Source organism: Vitis riparia, chromosome 4 (assembly GCF_004353265.1).
Source record: "Vitis riparia cultivar Riparia Gloire de Montpellier isolate 1030 chromosome 4, EGFV_Vit.rip_1.0, whole genome shotgun sequence".
In the NCBI taxonomy this organism is placed as follows: domain Eukaryota; kingdom Viridiplantae; phylum Streptophyta; class Magnoliopsida; order Vitales; family Vitaceae; genus Vitis; species Vitis riparia.
In genome coordinates, this window is record NC_048434.1 from 16,985,789 (window position 1) to 17,008,477 (window position 22,689).

The window sequence follows — 22,689 nt, forward strand, 5'->3', positions numbered from 1 at the left end:
AAAACCGTTCTTAAAAATTATTTTTTAGAATTGTTTTTAAAAACAGTTACCTAAGAGGCCCTTAATGTAAAATGAAGGTAGCCTAAGTTGTATATGAAATTTTATTAGATATTGCAAATTTAATATGCAAACATTTGATATAAGTTCATACACACATGAGCAAGCAAATATATCCAAAATTCTAATCTAAAAAAATAAATAAATAAAAAGGAAAAACAAAAATCTGCAGTATTCAACAAAAAATAATATAATAATATAAAATATTTTTATGAAGTTATAAAGTTTAAGAATAAAGTTGTAGAAAATGAAAACATCTATGTCTAACTATATATAATTTGTGCCAAGTAAAGAAGAAATTTGAACTTTTATAAGACTGAAGTTGTGTTCATTGTTTCATTATTGCACAAAGCAATAAGAACATCTCAAGTTTTGATAAAAAATCTAAGAAACAAACATTATGTTTCCTTAATTTAAGATGCATTTACTTAATCTAATTCACATGATGGTAAGCTTGGTTTATAATCTAATCTTAATTAATTGACCACGATGAATGGCCCTTATTGGAGTTGATGAGAACAATTATGGCCTTTTCTTTAAAGTATTTAATCAAAGAGATCATCTTATGTATACCAAAATCGCGTAATAGGCAACCAACAAGGGAAGACAAATTATAATTCCAATGATCACCCTGCAAAACAAAAAAAAAAATTAATTAATCATAAGATTCTTAATATTTTTGCATCAATATTATGTTTTGTTGGTTAATAAAAATAATTAACTTACGCAGTACTAATTACTTCTGTATGCAATCCATATTCCTTGACGAAGACGAATGAAGCAAGTGATTGTGGCAATGCAGCCTAAAAACCAAAAGGGGATAGAAGAGCAAAAACATCTCAATATCAACAACAAATTTATATTATTTCTTGAAATGTATACTTAATTTATATATATATATATATATATATATATATATATATATATATAGAGAGAGAGAGAGAGAGAGAGAGAGAGAGAGAGAGAGAGAGAGAGAGAGAGAGAGAGAGAGAGAGAGAAGGGTGAATTATGGAATCACCTTTGTGCTTTTACCCTTCCAATTTAGTCTTTTAAAGCTTTTTTTTTTTTTAAATAATTCAACCCTAAACTATATCCAAATATCAACTAATTTCATATATTATTTGTACAGGAAATAGATGAAAAAACCCATGATTTATGTACATGAACATTACAATATTAAACAAAACTTGTTTATATAATGTTTGTGTTTGTTATGAGTTTTATTTCTTTCATCATTTTAGTTATTTATCATTTAGCCATAAGACACTAACAATTAAGAAAAAAAAAAAAAAGGGAAAAGGTTTAAAGGTTAAATTAAAACATAAGTTAAATACATAGATAATTTTTATAATTTAATTTAATGAAAATAACAAGTGTTTGTTTGGATACACTTTTTCTTTGCTATTTTTAAAAATAGAAAAATAGTAAAAAAAATTATGTTTGAATTTTTCTAAAAGTTAAGGCAAGTGAATACCTTTTGTATCCCACATTTTATATAGAATTCTTTATTTTAAAAATAAAAATTTTGGAAGGTTATTAAAATGAAGCCAAAATAAAAACTTGCGTGATTTATTTTTACCTTTACAAGGTAAGAGAAAGGTCAAAATTTCTTTGACTACAATTGTTTGTTTCTCTAGACTCTATGCATAAAAGATTTTAAAAATAAGGTATTTGTAAAGGTTATAAGAAAATAAATTTCCAAGAATAAGATTCTAATATCACATGAAATTATAGATAAATTCAAAAGCTTTAACTTATTAGTTGATAGTAAAAGACATACACGTCCTCTCTAAAATTTAGACAAATAGATAACAGGTATATATATAATATTATCTCTCAAATAATCAAGGCTTACCTAAAGATTATAAATTCCTAAGGAATAAGATTCGAATATAATATGAAATTATAGATTAATTCAAAAACTTTAATTTGTTAGTTGTTAGTGAAGTACAAACACATCATCTCTATAATTAAGACAAGTCGATATCAGGTTTACTTACTAATTAGGGACTCAAATAATCATAACCAGTACCACATTAACCTTCTATTTGACTTAAAAGCTTAAACTATTAGATAATGAGCCCATAATACATGTCAAATCGACTTAAGCTAAAACACTAACAACATTAGTAGAATTTTTTTTCATCATTCTACAAAATGCCAAGGCACTAAGCACTCCAACAATGAAAAAGGAAACCTACTTTCAATAATGCACCGATAGACATGGTGTTTATGAAAGAAAAACATATGCATTAAGCTTTGATCAATGCTTTAAATACCTGGATTATGGCGATGCGCAAAACATTGCCACGCAAGCCAATTGCCAAGGCGACCACCCCCATGGTCACCGGTGTAGCAATGAACCTTATAATCATCCCAAACAGAGTCAGAGTCGCTCCACATGCCATCACCTTTCCTTGCATTGCCATGAAGAACCCTACATATACTTCAAAACCCTAATCAAACTAAGCCTAAGAAAGAAGATTAAAGATGCTTCCATTCATTACCATCATGTCTACATGGAATTTTAGATCTTCTTTGTTAGACGTATAAATATGAATTAGTAAGTGGCTTTTTAAGATAATTCATAATACAAATTAAGTTAATAGAAAGAGAACAAAGAAGATCAAGTTAGAGCCCTAGGCTTTAATAAATTGAAAACTTGTTTGAAAGACATCGTCTTATGAGAGTTAGAAGCACTTTTAAATGCTTAAAAAGGTTTTTTTTCTTTAAAAAATAAAATATTAGATAAAAATTTAGGATCTGTTTGATAACTACTTTTAAAATTAGTTCTTTTTTTAGAATAATTTTTAAAAATTGTTTTTTGATGTTTTGTAAAACAAAAGTCTGTTTAGAAATTTAAAATGTTTTTAACATGTTTTTAATAGTTTTAAAAATAATTTTTATTTTTAGCGTTTTATTTTTAATCATTCTACATGTTATATGATTATTTTTTAAAATGACTTTTAGAAAATAAGTGAAAACAATACAAAATAATTAAAAGATATTATCCAAAAATACTATATTTTTTGTTCTTAAGAACAAAAAATAGGTTGCTAAACATATTTTTATGGTTTTTTATTATGGCGAATAGAAAACTGTTCTAGAAAACAATTATCAAACAAACCCTTAAAAACCATTTTTGAAAGAGTACCACTTAAAATGATAATTGGATTAACACTTCAGCAAAGACCATAAAAGAGCTATTTACAAAGACATTAAACATTGAAAAACGGCTGTATAATAATTATTCCCAAACATTTGATACTTCAAATAAGAATTTAATCTTGTTATAGAGTGGATGAATATATTATGAATAAGAAGTGGAAATTAAGGAACATTAATATTGATCTCACCAAGACTAAACATGGCAGTGGATGTCCCAGCTCTTGACATGATTTGTACGGATCCCTCCACAATTTTTGGCATTCCAATATGCCACCTACAAACATTCACAACCAAAAACCCTAATCTCATTCACCATGGATGCATCCTTCAACATAAATTGAAACTGAGTCGATATCGAGAATGATTTTGAGGTAATTCTAAAAAAACCCTAGGCAAAATTTGTAGAGATGAATATGTAGTGGTATACCGCTTTGATAGAAAAGCCCAAATGAGGCCAAGAACACAGGCATAAATGTTTGGGTTCTTCACGAGTTTCAGCAACGCGTTCCTCATCAGTGGCCAGAAAGACGACGGCCCCGAGCTTTCCGACACCTCCGTCGTCCCATGCCCTTCCAAATCTTCCTCTGCAGCCCCCACCGGTGCAATATTAGAGTCCTCAGGAATTGTTTTGTTTAAAGAAACGAAAGATTTCCAGAACTCCAAGAGAATCAAGAAGATGGTGCTATAGATAATGACTTGGACGACGGAAGCCTGGAGGACGAGATTGACCCCCGTCCGGCCATACATGGCCTCTAAAATGGGCACCCCGATAAAGAGAGAATTAGTCATTGTGCAGAGACTGAAGCAGGTGACGAACCAGCCATAGCTGCCGGTTCTGCTACTGCACTTGCACCAGAGGCCAAGCGCAGCAACACAGATGAACTTGCTCATGATATCGGCCCCCATGTACTTGTAATTCATGGAGAAAGGGTCGATATGGGAGGTGAAATCAAAGCTGTAGAATGGGAAAATGAAGTAGCAGATGAAACGGTTGATGGCGGCGCATTGATCGGAGCTGAACATGTGCCACCACCTCACAGAGGCGTAGCCCAGCAGCAGTGCAACGTAGAGTGGTGCCATGGCTTCCACCACCTTGTAAACATCTCCCCATTCAATCATCTTTCTTTGTAGTCCATGTAATGTCAACAACAACCCTTGCAAAGATCTTGATCTTCTAGCCTCTTCCAATGTCTAGGGTTTCAATCTGCAATCTAAAAAATTGGAAAACTTGTAGCTAATCAACTCATGAACTAGGGTTAGGGTTAGGGTCAGGGGATTGATGCATGGGCATGCAGGGATAAAAGCGTAGTTCTTGAGGTTTTTCTCATAAAGAACAGAGGGAAATTGTTAAGGATTTGCTACTGTAGAGAGAGGGTGTATCCGTCATAAGAAGCAAATCTAAGAATTTGCCCTAATGCATCACTTTAAATAGCGTTAACTACACTGATAAAATATTATTTTATTTTTTTTTAAAAAGAAACAACTATTACTTGACAAGTGGAAAATTTGTAAAATTCATATTTTTTAAAAAGAAAAAAAAAAGGAATCATATTTGACCTCTTCATATATATTTTCAAATGTGAAATTGAGCCACAAGTATTTTGAATTGGACCTATTCTATTGCCTTTACGTTAGGACAACAAAGATTCTTACCCATCAACTACACAGTATTTTTTTGAAGGAGAAAAAAAAAAGTAGATTTTTTTTTCCTAAGTTTTGAAGGAATTTTGGCCCATTTTGCCCAAAAAATAAACAAGAAAAAGGTGGATCCGGTTCTTGAAGAACCGGCCGGTTCACCAATCGAACCACCTGGGATGGGTAGACGGGTCAAATGGGTGAATCGAACCAGAAAGGTTGTCGATGAACGGTCCGATTGGCCGATTCGGTTTTTAAAACATAGGTTGACCTATATAAAAGGCCCAAGATTTTTCAGATGTTAAATTGCTTGCATGGGCATTTAGGTATGAGTGGACACGTGGTAATTCTTCATCTCCGCCAAAAGCAGCTTGAAAAAACACAAAAATTAAAGAGTATAAATTGAAGTTAATTACACGTGGTATTTTTTAAGAACTCTTGTAACCGCCCAAATTAAAGTATAGGGGTAAAATCATAATTTTAAACATAAATTAATTAATTAAAAGATGGTTGAAACGTTTAACATTAAAATATTAGATTCCTGAATTGATTATATAGAAATCTTTTTAGATAAAGAATCAAAGAAACTAGAGAACGTAGGTTGAAGTTTTGGGAGCTTAGGGTTTGGAATCAGTTTTGTTAAATAAGATATTAAATTTAAATTAGTATTTTAGTTTCGTTAAAGAGTTTTTAATAATTTAAATATTCTATTGGAAAAATCTAAATATAAGTTAGGGTTTGATTTATTTGTTTTTATATAAAAAAAAATAGAAATATGTGAATATAGATTGATTATTGATGAAGATAGGAAAATTCTAAATATTCAAATAAATAGATGTAAACAATATAAATAAATAAATAAATATGAGAAAAGAAATTATGAATCTTAGATTTGGATTGCTACAATGCCTAGTGTTTGAATGGGATTCCCAGTTGCATAGGATGGTTGTTGGTTTTATGGATGAAAAAATTTCGGACTTTGATTTTTCTGTCCAATCAACGCAATTAGCGGGTGCTAGAGATGGCAATAAGGCGGGTTCGAAACGGGTCGCCACTATCCTAACCTCACTCCGTTTATTCAAAATAATTCTCATCCACGTCCCATTTAAAAAATTAAATGGGACGGGGCGGGTATGATAAATTCTCATGCCCGTCCCGCCTCGCCCTGTTTAACTTTTTTTTTTTTTAATTTTATTTATTTATTTTTAAAAAATTACTTTAAAATTTTTTAATTACATTAAAATAAATATATTTTATAAGTAATTAAATTATTATATTTTTTATAACTTATTTTATTAAAAATATTTTATTATTATCTATAAATTAAAATAGTAAAATAAAAATTAAATTAAATTAAATTAATTTTAAAATTTAAATTAAATTAATTTTATATATAATCGGGGTGGGTTTAGGTAACCCGCCCCAACCCCCGGGTTTAAAAAAAAATTCTCAAACCCATTTATTAAAATTGAACCCCGTCTCATTGTCATCCCTAGTGTTGAGACTCAAACCTGCCCAAACCCAAAAACAAGTATAGAGTTACCTTGGGACCATTACACTAATGGCTTATTTGATAAATAATATGCACCAGACAAACATATAGTAAAACTATAAAAAATATTTTCATAAATAAATTAATTTTAATTATTTTATTTTAAAATTTCATTTAATTAGTTACTAAAAATATAAAACCTATCATTATAATTTTCTTAACCATTTTTTATATCATTTATATATTAATTAAATATAAAAATATAAAAATTATACATATATTATAATTTATTTTATATCATTTAATACAATTGAAATTAAATGAATTATAATTTTAAAGTGATATATATTATAATCAAATATCATAATATTATTGTCAAATAATATTTGATGTAATTTAATAAATTTATAAAATTCATTTTTTTTATGAACGTATACAATATTATTATCAAATATGATTAATTATATCATATACATATATTATCTTTTTTTATACAATAATTTTAAAATGTCAAAATATTGTTTATTATATCTTTTTGAGAGTTTTTCTCAATACCTAAATTTTTTTTTTTCCAAAATATCCGTCGATATTTTCATCAATGGTTGGTTTAAGTTTAAATGAGGAGAAAAATGAAATTTTAATAAATAAATAAAAATAGTTTAGTTCAAATATTAAGAGGATTTTAGAAAGTTTTAGTTTAAGGAAAAACAAAAAATGACAGATTGTTGGAATTGGATTAAAAGCAAGATTTTTAAATTAATGTTGGTAATTAAGAATATTAATGTTAATATAAAATATTATTTAGGATTATCAATTAATAATTTTAGATAAATAGTTACTAATAATAGTTATTGTATTTTTATGTTATGTTATGTTATGTTAAGTGAGAATTAGATTCTTTAAGTTTAAATTCATTATGATTTTGAGTGTTTTTTTTTGAGAAAATAATATAAATTTTATAAAAGAAAGTATTTCCTTTTTATACGTTATTTTCAATTATGTAAAATATTGTCATTGTTTCTCTTTATGCTTCTGACAATTTTATTTTATGAAAAATAGTTAAAATATTTTTTTTAAGTTATAACAAAAAAATAAGGAAATATCATGTTTTGGTAAGCTTCAACAAATGAAATAAAGTGTTTGACTTGATTTGTTTCACTTTAGTTAAGGAGATACAATTATCGATCTTTTTTTCTTAGTTAATGAGTTATAATTGTTGACTTTTTTTACCATATTCAACAAGTTATAATTGTTGATATTTTTTGTAATAGTTACTGGGTTAAAATTGTTGACTTTTTTACTAAAATTAATGGGTTATAATTATTAACTTTTTAATCTTAGTTAATGTGATATAATTGTTGAACCTTTACATATCTTGATAGGAAATTTAATTACTTTGAACCTCAATATTTAATGGTTTTGTTATTGGTTACTAGTACTAATAGTGTTTGATTCTATCTACTTAAAATGAACAAATTTGAGATTAGTCACCCATATGTAAAATTCCACCTAATTGAATATTATTTGTTATTTGATAACCAGACTAAAAAAAAAAGGTTTGAATGCATTTAAATTGGATTTGATATAAAATTATTATTGACATAAATATGAAAATGTTTGTTGAAAAGTTTTGAATAATTTAACATGTTTGAACTTAAAGTTTGTATGAAAAAAAATTGTATATGGTCTATCTTATAATTGAAAATGTATGATGCATGAAATTGTATTAATATTTTTTTATTGTGTTTTGATCTCATTTCCTTTTATGGTCAAGTTTTTAAATACTCTCAATTGAGGCGATGAGTGATGATTATTATAAAAATTTGTCCTTGGAATTTTTGAGTTTATACTTTAAACTTGTGACATTAGTTAAATGTTAGAATTTAATTACCATTTAAATTATTTAAATTTGAATTGTTTGGATATTATCATAGTGGTTGATGTGTTAGCTTCTTTTTGAAGTTAAATTTTGAGGAATTTAGCGTATTTTACCAATCTTCACAAGAATTTGATAATTGACAACCTTATAATTATAAGATGACTATTTGAGTCGTTTTTCTTTTAATCTTCAAAGTTAAGATGTAAAATGATCATCACACCCTTAAAATGGCTCTTAGGAAAAAAAAAGAACACGTTTGATAATATTTTAGAATAAAAAGTAAATATTTCTTAAAATGAAATAAATAAATAATAAATAATAAATTATTTTTATACATTACTTCAAACTTATTTTATTTATTTTAACTTTCATATATAAAAATTATATAATTTAAAAATATATAAATTTTAACTAGTTTTAATTACATTTATTTATTTATAAATTTTATATAATAAGATCATACAAGGAAAAAAAATTATTTATGATCTATGTATGTTTGAAATGATGATAATAATCTCAAAATGGTAACACTTGAGTAAATAAATTGTTCTCCCAAATTTTGTGTTAATTTAATATAAACCATATCAACATTCGTGGTACCCATGTCTCAAAAGAAATCCAATTATGAAAATGAGTAAGAATTCATTTAATAGTGATTCTAAAAAGGGCTTTTAATATTTTTAATACTTAAAATTTTTTATCATTTTAATATTAGAAATGTTAGAAGTATTTTTTAAAATTAATACTAAAAGAATTCTTAAGAGTCCGTTTGACAATAATTTTAGAAACCGTTTTTTTAATATTTTTAATACTTAAAAATTTTCATCATTCAAATATTAAAAAGATTGAAAATGTTTTCTAGAATTATTGTAAAACGCACTCTGAAATATATTTTATTATCCTTTTTCCTAATAGGACATGAACCCGACACAAATCGACCCAAATTTAGCACCTCATTTCTTTTACTGACTTGAATGTATAAGAAAGAAGAATATAAATATAATTTATGATACCAAAAGTAGTGAATATGAATTCAAAATCTCCAACATGAATGCAGCTAAAAAAACTGAAGAGAACTGAAAATGCACTCCTCCATTCTTAAGCTGGTTCTCATTCTGGATACTGCTTGCACCTCGTTGAAATCTCGAGTAGGCTGGCTTAGAGGGGTCTTAAGCACCGCATATCACAGAAATTTTTGCAACTTGTTGAAATCTCGAGTAGACTGAGTTAGAGGGTCCTAAGCACCGTACATCACAAAAAAATAATGATAAAATTTGTGGGAGTGACAAAAACCAACTTCCTCAATACCTCCAAGATTCGGGTCGAGATACATTACCTTTTTTCTTTCCATTCTGCAACTATCAGAATGCAAGTTGCTCATGGTTGAAGTCTAGAGTAGGCTGACTTAGAAGGGTCCTAAGCACCTCACATCACAAAAAATTAATGACAAATTTTGTGGAAGTGACAATAACCAACTTCCTCAAAACCTACGGTTTGGGGTTGAGATACATTACCTTTTTTCTTGCCATTCTGAAACTATAAGAATGCAAGCTGCCCATGGTTGAAGGCCAACACAGAAGAGAGGGATCCTAAGCACTGCACATCACAAATTTTTTTTGCACCTTGTTGAAATCTCAAGTAGGCTGACTTAGAGGGGTTCTACCGGCCACACATCACAAAAAATTAATGACAAATTTTGTGGGAGTGACCATAACCAAGTTCCTCAAAACCTCCAAGTTTCAGTTCAAGATATATTACCTCTTTTCTTGCCATTCTACAACTATAAGAATGCAAGCTGCTCATGTTGAAGGCCAACACAGGAGACGGATCCTAAGCGCTGCACATCACAAAAATTTTTTGCACCTTGTTGAAATCTCAAGTAGGCTGACTTAGAGGGGTTCTAAGCCCCACACACCACAAAAAATTAATGACAAATTTTGTGGGAGTGACTGTAACTAACTTCCTCAAAACCTCCAAGGTTTGGGTCAAGACACATTACCTTTTTTCTTGCCATTCTGCTACTATAAGAATGCAAGCTGCTCATGGTTGAAGACCAACACAGAAGGGTGACCCTGCAGAGCGGTACAGAGCATCACAGAAGAAATTAGTAGTTTCAGACATTCAAAATCAGAAAACTCAGAGTTCAGCAGCATTCATACCTCTAAAACAGAATCAAATGCTAATTAGAGTTTGTTAAGCTACCAACTTGCATAAAAGCTTGAGCTATTTGGATAATGAGCCTACAATATATCAGCCATGAACTTATGCATATCGAGAATAAGCAGTAGCTGTAGACAAGGCTTGGCCTTGAAATCTTTAGTTAACCAACAAGAGCTCTGCTACCATTTTAAGCTACCAATGTCTATGAAAGAAAGAACTATCTGATAAATGTGAGAACTAGGAAAGTCTAGTTTGTTACAGATGCCAGTGTGCAGTGTGTGGGAAATTCTTAAAATGCTTTAAATTTGAAAAGAACAAGCAAACAAGGGAAAAGAAGAGAAAAAGATACCAATTGATCATAAAAGAACCAAATTGCAGAGTAGCAGAGTTTGCTCCCATTATGACTTAGATGCAAAAGAAAAGAATTTTAAGGTGGAAAATTTCCCATGATCTAGTGATATATTGTTGATGATGAACATGATGTATTTGCATCACCAATGTCATCCTTCTGCTCCTCTTTAGGATGGAAGAACCTCATATCATTCTCCTGAAGCTGCTGCCCCACGAAATATGGCTGAACTTGACCAATCGGGTTTCCATGACTGTTGAAGTCAAAGCCAGGCAGACCCAGATTTGCAGGTGGGGGGAGATTCAATGGCAATGAAATTGGGAAATCTGGGGCTACTGGAGCAACTGAACCAGGTTGGTGGGGATCAGCATTATTAGAATCCAGTCCAAAAGGAGCATAAAGCATGGTATTTTGCAGGGGAGGGAACTGCATTGAATAAAGGGAGGAAGGACCAAATTTCATATCATTAGCAAAGTTCCCAAGCAAACTGTGCCTTATATACTGATTGCTGAATTCAGGTTTTATGTCAAAGCGGGGGACAAGATCTTGAAGTAGTGCTTCTGGCCTTGGGACATTAGCATTCCTGTGCAAAGCCAGTGCTGATTGAGCACCAGGAGCAGCTGAAGGCAAATTTCCACCACTTGAATTCACATGACTGCTGTTTCTGGCTGCAGGCACTTCATGATTGTGTTTTCCTTCATATGTCGCAATTATGGATTTCTGATTGTTGGAAGCTCTTTCCACATGCCTCCTCACTGAGCATCCAGTGCTTGTGCACTTGTAGTAATTCCTGAAGGAATGAAAAGTTTAGGGAACCAATATTTTCAATACATGCTGTTGAACAGCATGAATTACTCATCTTGCCAATTTAAAAAATTACTAAGCTGAACTTTGATGCACTCATAAAAATAAGGACTATAGCATACGAATTTTGTGACCTAAAAAATACCACGGCTTATTAAAAGAAATACTTTGAATCATTCTAAGTAACATTTATCCTTCATATCATATACTGATTCATCAACATTCAAATAGGAGTTCCTGCCATAACCCACACTGATTGCTTTCTTTATTTGCATCTGTTCTTTTAATAAATTAATTTATTCTTCTTTTTCTCCGTCTTCTTTTATTTTTATTTTGTATTTTATATATATATATATATATATATATATATATATTTTTGGGAAACATAAAAAATACAGTACAAAGGAAACAAAAGAAAATCAGTACCTAGGATTCAGATTGCCTTTGACGACTTTTTGTCCATACTTTCGCCAGCGATATCCATCATTAAGGACGTCCGATTCACACTCTACTTGGACAACAACCCTTGGTTCACGTACAGTCCTGGATGCCAAATTTTTTTCAGTCATACAATTCTCTTTCTTCCTGAAATGACAAGGCAACTTAAGAGATGTCTTATGTAGTTTATCGTGACCTGAAACTAAACACCAGCTATAAAAAATAAAGATAATAGGTAAATAAATAAAACTCTGAAGACACCTTTTTTTTGACTGAGAACCTTCATCATCAGCATCATCTCCAAGTGATATGCTTCCTTGAGTAGCCCCATCTTCACCATCATCTTGACTAGCAACTGTTAAGGAAAGATCTGGGGTTCCTGCTGATTCAAATATACCCATGGATATTCCTCCTGTGTTTGATAAGGAGTTGGAGAGCGCACTTACAGCAGATGTTGAGGATGTCCTCTCCAAACCATTGGCCCTCCAATCAGAACCAGCTCTATCATTCTTAGATCCTGGTTGAACGTTTCTCCAAATTGAGCCACCTTCAACTCTGACACTAGATCCACCACCTTCCCCCAAACCTGACATCTCATTAAATGGAAGTGTGGATCCAAGAGCTGATCGACGACTAGGCAGTGGTTTTGGGTGGTTATGACCACCCTTATAGATAATTTCTGTTATTTGACCATCATGTGATTGTTGTACCTTTTTTCTCATCGGACAATCTAGATGAGTACATTTATAATAGCTCCTTGTATATTCACTACCTTTCATACTTTTTTGCCCATATTTTCTCCAATTGTATCCATCTTCTGAAGTTCTTCCCATTCCCATGGAAGGGTATGTGCCTTTCTGTTCTTCTGGAATGTGATGCATCCCTACATTCTCACTGTGGATAGGATCCTTGTGCTGAGACATGTGATCACTAGGTATATCAGAAATCATAGTGTTTGAAACTTTTACATCAGTGGCAGAATCACACACATAGTTTTTAGCAGAAGCTTCTGTAGAGAATTCTGTGGCAAATTCGAAACCCATTGGTGAACGTGTTGGAGCACAAGTTTGATAGTGAACTTCAGCCCCAAAACTTTGAGCAAGATCGGAAGGGGAAGAAACCTAATCAAACCATAAATGCCACACATTTAGATTTCACTCAAATATGTCTAATTTATGTGCATGGCCTGGAAACAAAGACACTGCACTGCAGCATGAATGTATTCATTTAAGCATGTGATTTATGGAACATATGCAGTTCGGCATCTACGTGTAAGAATGACTTTGCATAGAAGAACAAAACAGGGTAGCCTTAAATAATGTTAGGCAAAATGTTGGCCATACAATAAACAACATAATGTGTAACCTCAGAAATTAATATGCACCACAAGTTAATCTAATAAAAAAACAAGTAATTATCTCAGGCTCCATAACATTAATTCATAATGCACACTTTTGGAAAATGTGAAAAGCATAAAGATGGATATATGTCTGATTGTATGCTCAACATGCTGGACTTGATAGGAGAATAGTCCGCTAAACTAACTTACATGTGATGCCTTGAGTAAATTCTGTACTTGAGTAATACTATATAGGAAGTAATACCTTGTCTTTAAAAGAAGACACACTTTCCCTTATTGGTGTACGGTAAATGTGATTAAAATTTAGAATGAGATTTGGTACCTGATTCCTTAATCTCTACTATCACATCAGTTTTATCAGAATATTCATTTAAGCATTTTGGTTGATACACCCACTTGAGTCTAATATCATATTCAATGAATTTTTCTCTAATCAACAGTGAGACTAGTGAGCAATAGCACAAGAGAACCCTCTATCACAAAGTAAAGTCAGTGTGGTGATTTGTGTAAGGCACAACAAAGGCACATGCTATTGTATGACAAGGATTATAAGAAGTTCCTGAATATGAAGAAAGGTAGTGCTCTTTTCCTGATAGGCAAAAAGAATAATATGTATTAAAAGAGCCTACAAAAGGACACACTGAAGTATATATGAAGTACACAACAAGTGCCATCAGGCAAGCAGAAAGGAAAAGAAAACCAAAAACAACCCCCCTCTACCTACTTTGAACTCTACCAATCTACAAAGCCTACCATGCTCAAGGAATTGTCATCTATGTGAACAGTCTAATCCAATCCAAAAAGGCACACCTAGAGGAAGATTTGATTGTTTGATCCAACTATTCAGAATCTTTGAATGACTTCCTATTTCCTTCCATTCACAACATCCAAAAAAGACGCAAAAGAACTTCATTCGCACAAAATAATCACGTCAGCTCTGAAGGTTTCCTCTTACTCAAGAATGCATTACCTAGGCTATTCCAAAAAGAGAAAAAATTCAGCTGTTATAGAATTCTTGCTTTGGGACTATGAAGAAGCATATGATCAATTGACTCCTCTTCCCCTTTCCACTTGTAGCATCTATTTGGTAGAGTCCATCCCCTCCTTTTGAGTTGATCAAATGTTAAAATCCTTTCCCATACAGCTTTCCAAGCAAAGAAACTCACCTTTGTAAGGTTCCAAGGGTCCACACCATGCATGTAGGGAAAGACCCACTTCTTTCCTAAAAGAGGAATGGAAAGGTTTGTAAGAGAATTTGCCACACTCAGATTCCTTATAATTCAGTCTATCTTCTTCATCCCTTCTAATTGAGGTCGATTGCAGCCTTGAATCAAAGGCTTCATTTGCAATGAGGATTACATCCAAAATTTGTCTACCCTCCACAAAAGCATGTTTGTAAGACGAAACCACCTTACCTACCACTTTCTTTACTCCATTAGTCAAGACATCTGCTAGCCTTTGTATAGGACCCCATCTAGGCTAATGAGTTTGAGATTTTTCAAGTCCTCAGCTACCCCTCCTCTTTGGAATCAAAACCAAGAAAGTAGCATCTAAGCTTCTCTTGAAGGAGCCATTATGAAAAAACTCTAAAGAAGTCCGTCACCTCAAGTTTTACAAAGTTCCAACCCATTTATTAAAATACCATAGTGAAACCATTTGGCCTGAAGCTGTATCTTCACTCAAACTGGACAAGGCTGCTAGAACTTCCTCCTCAGAGAAAAGAACATTTGGTTTCCCAGATTCGTCACTTCTTAACTTTTCAAAGGACATCCCACTGATGTTAGGTCTCCAATCCCCCAATTTAGAAAAGAGATTTTGGAAAGCCTTGGACAACCCCCTCCTTTGTGTCTACTTCCTAAGACCACCATTTACTTAACTTTGATCAAGAGATTTCTTCTTCTTTGATCATTGACCACTTTTTTTTTTTTTTTGGAAGAATTTGGTATTATTATCCCCCTATTTTAACCAAATTTTGCTTAATTTTTGCCCCTACATGGTTTCTTCCAACAAAGCCGATTTGCTAAAATCAGCTAGTGCTATTTTTTATTTTATTTTTTTTTTTTTATTAAGGGTCTCAAATTTTTTATTTGTGACATTCCCAAAGACCTCTGTGAATGGCCTTTAGCTTTGCTGCCAACATATGACTACAGAAACCTCTCACATTGTAACCTTGTGAGGTCTTTGAATCCTTCTGCTTTAAGCCACATGTTTTCAAATCTAAAAGGTGATTTGCCCCTCAACATCCCTCCTCTGTCAAGAACCATGTGAGCGTGATTTTCTGTACTGTTCTTTTCAATATTCACTTATCTTGTCAAGTTTCTCTTCTTAACATAATAACTGATAACACAAGAAGTAACTTCCGCTTTCTTTTCTGTGTCAGACCATTCATAGTAGAAGGTGATTTAGTAAAAATAAAGCCTACACTCTCATGCCCTGTAAGTGTGTCAGCAAGCTTGATCCAGTTACATGCATCCACAAACAAATATACCAACATATATAAGATTATATTATTGAGTGAAAATATTTAATGATTGCAGGTTGAGTTGGGTCACAACACCTTAACCTGAGCGATTTGGATGAGATTTTTCACCCAAGCCCAATCATTAGGACAAAAAAACTAACCTGAGCCTTCTAATTTTCAGCCTGGTAAGCTGGCCAGTCCAACCAAAGTTGCAACCCCACAAAGAAAAGTAATAGTAGTTTCTTATCAATTTCCTTCCATGGCATTGCCACCCACTAAAAAAAAAATTGAGATGAAAGTGGAAAAATTCAATGGGAGGATCCTCAGAAATATACTCCCAAGCATGGATATTGCCTATGATCACAAGAGAAAATTAGCAAAATATTACAAAACAACAAATAGGATATGAACCAAGCCTTCCACCCCTTCTTTCCCCTGGGAAATGACTGCTAGGCTTTATAAAATGCAAAACAAGAGAAAGGAAACTTTCTTTCAATACTTTCAAAATCATCCATCTACTTTTGGAGAAAAAAAAAAAAAAAAAAAGCTCAATTCTGAGTAGGAAGAAAGAATTTAAGGAACTGGCAAAATAGACAAGAATAAAACTTCCTCATTGCTTAGCTAGGGAAGAAAAATCATTTCAAAGGGTCAATGGGCCTGATCTTGAAACTAGTGAAACATTTCCTAGGCTTTTGAAATTGGTACTCCAATGCAATTCAAGGCTTTGTAGTCAGATCCCTGGCATAGAAAAAATATTCTTTCTTGATAAAGTTGGTTACTTAGGATAAAGCGTAATTTTGCATCCTTAGAAACTCTGTACATGAAGATTCTGATGCAGCTATTTAAAAAAATAAAAAATAAAAATTATGAAACTAAGGAACACATAAAATGGTAAACACTTTCCAATATTATATGTAGTTGGACCATGCCCCAATGTTAGCTGCCCACATTTCAAAGCATAGGCATGAAAATAGAAAATTATGAAAAGGATCATGAGGATCAAGCAAACTTTCTACAAATTCATTACAAATCCAAGAGAAGAGATTTAGAGTGTTCTTGGAAAAATTAGAACTAGGTTTATAAGAACTGAATAACTTCTCACCCACCAAAGACCTCAAAAAGACTTTGGGAGCTACCTGGAAACAAATGAAAGCTGCAAATATGATAACTATTAGATTATATGCATTATCCACATTATGCCCCAAATTTGTGTTATGTTAAACATTTCCATTTATTAGTTCAACACCATGAATCTGAAATTTGTAATACTCAACCAGCAATAGCAATTAAGATCAAACAGAAATTACCTGAATTTCTATACTAGAAAAGCATGGCAAAGAGATGGGATTTGCATGTGATTTGAACTTGCCGGAGGCACTGAAGTTATTGGCCTGATCACCATCTACAGTAGGAGCCACTGAATTTACTGAACCTTCATGAATGAGAGAAGGCACTTGAAAAGTTCCAGTTGTAGGAGACAGTTGTGCCTAAAAGGAAATTAAAAGAATATACATCAAAAGGAATTGAAAGGACTCAATATCATGCTTTAGTGCAACATAACGATAAATGTCTTCAAGGAAACAGGAAATAAGGAAACAGCAAGTTGAGTGCCAATATCTAATGTCCCAGGAAAAAATGCTTCTGTCCCTTTGTTCATCCTGCCTTCTGGCTATTGGTTGTCTAAGCTGAAAGTATTCTTTGATTCAGCAATGGATGCTTTAGTGTCACATTGGTTCAAACACCACTGTGTAATTAAAAATTGGATATATCAGCCATGCCTTACAGATTATCTGTCTCCTGATCTTTAGTGTTACATTGGTTCAAGGACCACTGTCTACAGCAGGAAAAGTTTGGTATGGGTGAATAAGGGCTCAAATATAGGTTGAGAGCCTTTGTAGTGGAATTTTAGAAAAGATTAAGAGGCAATATCAGACAACCACTCTGACCAGTTAGCAGTTTGAAGACAAATTGAAGGGCAACCGAGCAGTTTGCACTATTAGGTGCAGGTGCCAATGCTTCATCGAATAATAAAGTGGTGACTCAACAAAAACAAGCCAAGTTGGTCCCATCTTTGGATCCAAAACCACCCCAAGGCATATGGGCACATAGGGTGGGTATTTAATGAGAATTATATCTGAATTTCATACCCTAATGGAAAAAATATCAGGGCACCTGTGCCATGTACCTTACAAGTACCAGAATCATCAAATTGTCACCTTGGCAAACTCATGGATGTGCCTAGGCACATAGGATATTCTTTATTGCGTGATTGGGAACCTGCAGTCTGAGGATGGGCTCTTCTTGATGTAGTCAGGAACGAGGATAAGTATGATTTACTACTCACAGCTGCTAGTGGGTAATGGCAAAGGAAGGAACATGCAGTTGCATCAATATTCAACAAAGAAGGCTACCAATAGTGTTCATCCTAGTAGTGTTTCTAGAAGCTATCACCAATGTTCTTCTCAATAGAAATGAGAGAAATGGTAGTAATGGATGGAAAGTTGTCCTAGAAGGGAATTCTTGGTGAAATCCATATAGCTTATACCTCCTTTTGGCTTCCTTAAGAGTTTATTGGATATATAGCCAAAGAGATATGGCAATTTGGAAGAAAGAATTTCTAACTTTGCATCAAGGAAACAGGGTAGAACATGTTTAGTTGGTGCTGCTTATGTAGCAGGGATGAGGAATCAATGAATCATCTGTCTTTCACAACATTTGGCTTTCAAATAGGAGAGATAATGCGTTATCTCTATAGAGCTAAAATTCATATTTTAATCAATGAATGTATTTAAAACCAAATGTTTAAATAAAAGATGACAATAAAGCAACATCTTGGAAAGCATTTTGAATTACACTTAAAAATAAAATAAAATAAAATAAAACCTTAATATTAGGAAGAAAAATATGAAAAAAAAAAAAAAAATCAAAACATAATACATCAAATTTTCATGACTTTACAATTTTTTTTTTCCTTTTGTTTATGAAGGAAAAATCTTTCATTTTTTTTATCATTATTTTATTTTTTCAAATTTTGTCCCTTAAGATTTGAAATAAAAATATGAAAAAAAAATCAAAACATGATACATCAAATTTTCATGACTTTGCTATTAATTTTTTCCCTCTTTTTATTAAAAGAAAATTCATTCTTTTATCATTATTTTATTTCTTCTTTTCTTTGACTTTATTATATAATAAAAATTTCTCAAACTTCTTACTAAAATTTCATACTAAAATATTTTGTTATTATTTAAATACATAATCATGCTAGAAAACATTTTTTAGAGGCATGATTATGCTTGAAAACATTTAGCATCATTTATGATTTTTTTTTCAACAAAATACAAATATGGTTTATATTTATTAGAATACTTATAATAGAAGATTTTATATTATTTTAATAACAGCTAAATAATGATTAAAATAAACTTATGTCATTTATTAGATTAAAACATTATAAGACATTATCTTCAATGTATATATATATATATATATAATGACCAAAATAAAATATATTATTTATTAAATTACTATATATACATATCAAGATGAAGATAAATAATAATTTAGTTTACATTTATTTAGTTTAAAATTTTTATCTTTCAAAAAAAACTAAAATAAATAACACTAATACAAGAGACATTGATATTTAAAAACTAAAAAATAATAATTTAAGATAAAAAAAATTAATAATAATTTATTAGATTACAAAGACATTATTTTTTTAACTCCTATCTCTTTATACCCTCTATTTTGCCATTTTGCCTTTTGCCTTTATGCACATAAATTTTTACTAGTATCACAAGAGACTAAAAGAAAGAAAAAAATCATGGAATTGAAAATGAATAAAAATTATTTTTATAACATTTGCAAAAGGGAAAAGTGTGTTTTCATACACTCATATGAAAAAAACTACAAAATAGGAACCCAAATTTATAAAATACAAATTTCAAACGGCTATCTAAAAATAATTAGCATTTCATACATTTTTTGATCAAAGGTATGAACTTTTAATGATATAGGTATTATCTTTGACTATCTTAGATACTTTGACCGAAAAGTACATGAAACTTAAATTATTTTTAGTATTTTGTGATTATTTTCATATGAATATATGAAAACACACTTTTTCCTTTGCAAATGATGTTCATTCAATAAATCATATAATTATTTTTTTCAATTAAAAATATCGGGCATAATCAAATATTTATTTTAATGATTTTTAATATTTAAATATTTAAATATTTATTTTAAAATATTTTGGATTGGTGAGAGGGGCAATCCCCCAGCTTCAAAACATTACAACAAGGATATAGTTTTGGCAATTGTTGTTTTAGATAATTTTTTAATAGAAAATAGTTATAAAAAAAAAAAAAAAAAAAAAAACTAATAATACAGCATTGAGAATGATTGAAAAACCTTGGAGAACATTTCAAGTTCCAAATATACTTTTGTTCCAAAAAAACACCAAAGAATGTGTTTTGAAAACTTCCCTCAAAAATTGTTCTTTGAGAAATGTTTTAAAAAATGTTCCCATAAATGGCCTTAAATTCTAAACCTTCAACCCTAAATCCTATCCTGGAGATTCACAAAACCACATCATACAATTTTTGAACCGAAACAGAAAAAATTAAATCACCAAACCCACCTAATTATTCACCCATTTATTACAAAATCATACCATTTCTAGAAAATTCCAAATTTTAATGTAAAAAAACAGCTACATCCATTTGCATTTTGACTGAAACTGATCCTTTTGGACCAATCAGAGAAACCATAGTCCACCAAACACACCAATATTTCATTCGAAATTCCATAGAATGTATACAAAAATCCAGTCGTAATCAACAATTAACATTCCGTTTCGAAGTGTTTTTAAAAAGCACTTCTAGTCTAAAAAGTGTTTTTTGAAGAAAAATGAAGTTTGCCAAAATAAATAAACAAGAAGTGAATTTCACCTGAGTGTTGGGGAGCATGATCGGAGAATCGAGCAAGACGGTGGGACTGATGCCCGGAGGTATAATGAGGGGCGGCGACCGAGCCGCCGGCGACGCCAAGAGTCTGCAACACCTGAAACGCGGCGTTTTGATTATGGAAGCATCAAAGCCAAACTTGGCGGCTCTCCTCTCCGCAATGCTCCCGCCATTTATTCTAGTCGAATCCAAGGGTTCCATCTCCTCAACGCCACCTTTAGAGCTCGAATCCATGCCATCCATGGAGGAAAAAACGACTCAGACTTCCATGGAGGTAGCAGCAGCCGCCATACTGGGTAGAACCCCAGATTTCTGATACTGGGTAGAACCCCAGATTTCTGAAGCTTACGTTTCGAGGGTGGAGCTGAAACTGATAGATTGGTGGGAAACGACGCCCTTTGACGTTGTTTCCTACCATCACAGTTTTCTTTCTCCGGGAAGGGTGGGAGTGTGGATTTCAATTTAAAGCCTAAAGAAGGGAGAGAGGAGACTCCACGTGGCAAAAGTTACAACCGAAAATCTGGAGCACGAATTTAAACGACCAACCAAAATTCAGGATTTTGTTGCAACTGGAATTATTTTTTTCATTTTATTTTTATTAATAATTGTAATTAGAAAAAAAATAAAAATATTCAAAAAAGTTAAAGGTGGAATATCTTTTGAATTACTTGATTAAAATATGATGAAATAACCCCCATTTTATGATTTTAATCATATTTTTATTAAAAGAGTAATCTATTTTTGATATAAATATTATTGATTATTTAAAGTATTCACGAATAAGTCTTAAAAGAAATAATTATTTTTACAAGGAAATAATAAATATATTTTTATTAAAATATAATAAAAAAAACTAATAAATATATTTTTATTAAAATATAATAAAAAACTAATGAAGGATTAGATTTTCGAAATTAAGTTTTCAACAACAATTTTAATCAAATAACCTTTTTTTTGTCATATATAATATATTTGGCCGAGATTATTTGACCCCTATTAAAGGGTAATTTGGTTTCTTAATATCACAATATTTTAGGAAGTGGTTTTTATTTTAAGAAATGTCCATAAATTTATTTAGTTGATCATAAATTTAATGTTAGGTAAATAACTTTTTATTCTTTTTATAAATAAAATTTTATACGCATATTTAAAAAATCACAAAATAGGAATCTATTTGTAAAATCTAAATATAATATATTTATTTAAAAATAATTAAAATTATATACCCTTTTAGATATAAAAAAATTATTATCTCTTACCAAACTACTATTTTATAATACAAGTACTAATTTTATCCATTGCCTTACTACTTTGACTTGAGAGTGCCATAATTAGAATATATTTAAAAATATAATTTTGTGTGATTTTATAAGTACTTATTTTATTCGTCTATGTTACTATTGATTAGAGTGTATGAATTTAATTTTTTTTTATGATTTTTATTTTATTTTTTCAAGATATATTTTTCACTAAATATTATATAATTCCTTACTTCTATCAATAATAATGCTAATAATTGCTTAATAATATTGTGGACCCCACATTTTGGCATGATGCGTTCCCACTCGATGGCGAAACTCATTTTTTTGTTTATTTGGTGAAAAATACTTGGATCGTCACTTATTTTTGTTTTATTTTTAAAGAGTAAACAAAATAAGAAAGAAAAACTCTAAGTGTGACTCTTTATTTGGAAAAGGTGGTCTGTGAAAAACCAAGTATGAGTTCGGGGGTTAAGTTATTCATTGGGAAGGTACGATAAAGACAGTAACACCCCTCTAAGCCCTTAAAAATGGGTCTCCACTAAATAAGGTAAAGCAAGTGTAGCAATTGATGAGAAAATCAATGGATACCAATGAAATGATCAAGTAATAAAATGAATCACGCGTAAGAGTAAGCAAAATGGGAGTGGGAGCGTA

General features: G+C 31.2%; 2 protein-coding genes across 9 annotated transcripts; both read right to left on the minus strand.

Annotated features, from left to right (window-relative positions):
- Nucleotides 1-357: 357 nt before the first annotated feature.
- On the minus strand, nt 358-4,604 carry LOC117913541 (auxin efflux carrier component 5-like). The gene is made up of 5 exons (XM_034828535.1): nt 3,653-4,604; nt 3,414-3,499; nt 2,337-2,494; nt 784-860; nt 358-688 (listed from the first exon to the last, which is right to left on the minus strand). Exons 1-5 carry the CDS (start codon nt 4,342-4,344, stop codon nt 616-618), a joined length of 1,086 nt encoding a protein of 361 aa, XP_034684426.1. The 5' UTR covers nt 4,345-4,604; the 3' UTR covers nt 358-615.
- A 4,602-nt stretch (nt 4,605-9,206) lies between these two features.
- LOC117912059 (WRKY transcription factor SUSIBA2-like) lies at nt 9,207-21,193 on the minus strand. Of its 8 annotated transcripts, none has more exons than XM_034826505.1 (10): nt 20,759-21,193; nt 17,111-17,290; nt 12,244-13,103; nt 11,971-12,129; nt 10,391-11,530; nt 10,231-10,303; nt 9,990-10,068; nt 9,746-9,827; nt 9,568-9,647; nt 9,207-9,468 (listed from the first exon to the last, which is right to left on the minus strand). In XM_034826505.1, the coding sequence occupies exons 1-5, from the start codon at nt 21,014-21,016 to the stop codon at nt 10,843-10,845; spliced, it is 2,145 nt and encodes a 714-aa protein (XP_034682396.1). In that variant the 5' UTR covers nt 21,017-21,193; the 3' UTR covers nt 9,207-9,468; nt 9,568-9,647; nt 9,746-9,827; nt 9,990-10,068; nt 10,231-10,303; nt 10,391-10,842. The 8 variants fall into 8 exon arrangements, with proteins under 8 accessions (XP_034682396.1, XP_034682401.1, XP_034682394.1 ...); XM_034826504.1 differs by having other exon boundaries at nt 9,209-9,468; nt 10,741-11,530; XM_034826510.1 differs by having other exon boundaries at nt 10,231-11,530; nt 11,971-12,087.
- Between the last annotated feature and the right edge of the window lie 1,496 nt (nt 21,194-22,689).

Bases quoted from the DNA above. Each gene is read 5' to 3' on its own strand.
- LOC117912059 (XM_034826505.1), bottom strand. From the start codon at position 21,016: ATGGATGGCATGGATTCGAGCTCTAAAGGTGGCGTTGAGGAGATGGAA. The intron at 17,291-20,758 runs GTGAAATTCACT...ATTTCCTTTTAG, and splicing joins TCATGCTCCCCAACACTCAG to GCACAACTGTCTCCTACAAC. The intron at 11,531-11,970 runs GTACTGATTTTC...TCATTCCTTCAG, and splicing joins AAAGGCAATCTGAATCCTAG to GAATTACTACAAGTGCACAA.
- LOC117913541 (XM_034828535.1), bottom strand. From the start codon at position 4,344: ATGATTGAATGGGGAGATGTTTACAAGGTGGTGGAAGCCATGGCACCA. The intron at 3,500-3,652 runs GTATACCACTAC...GAATGTTTGTAG, and splicing joins TGGGCTTTTCTATCAAAGCG to GTGGCATATTGGAATGCCAA. The intron at 861-2,336 runs GTATTTAAAGCA...TTTGGTTTTTAG, and splicing joins TGCGCATCGCCATAATCCAG to GCTGCATTGCCACAATCACT.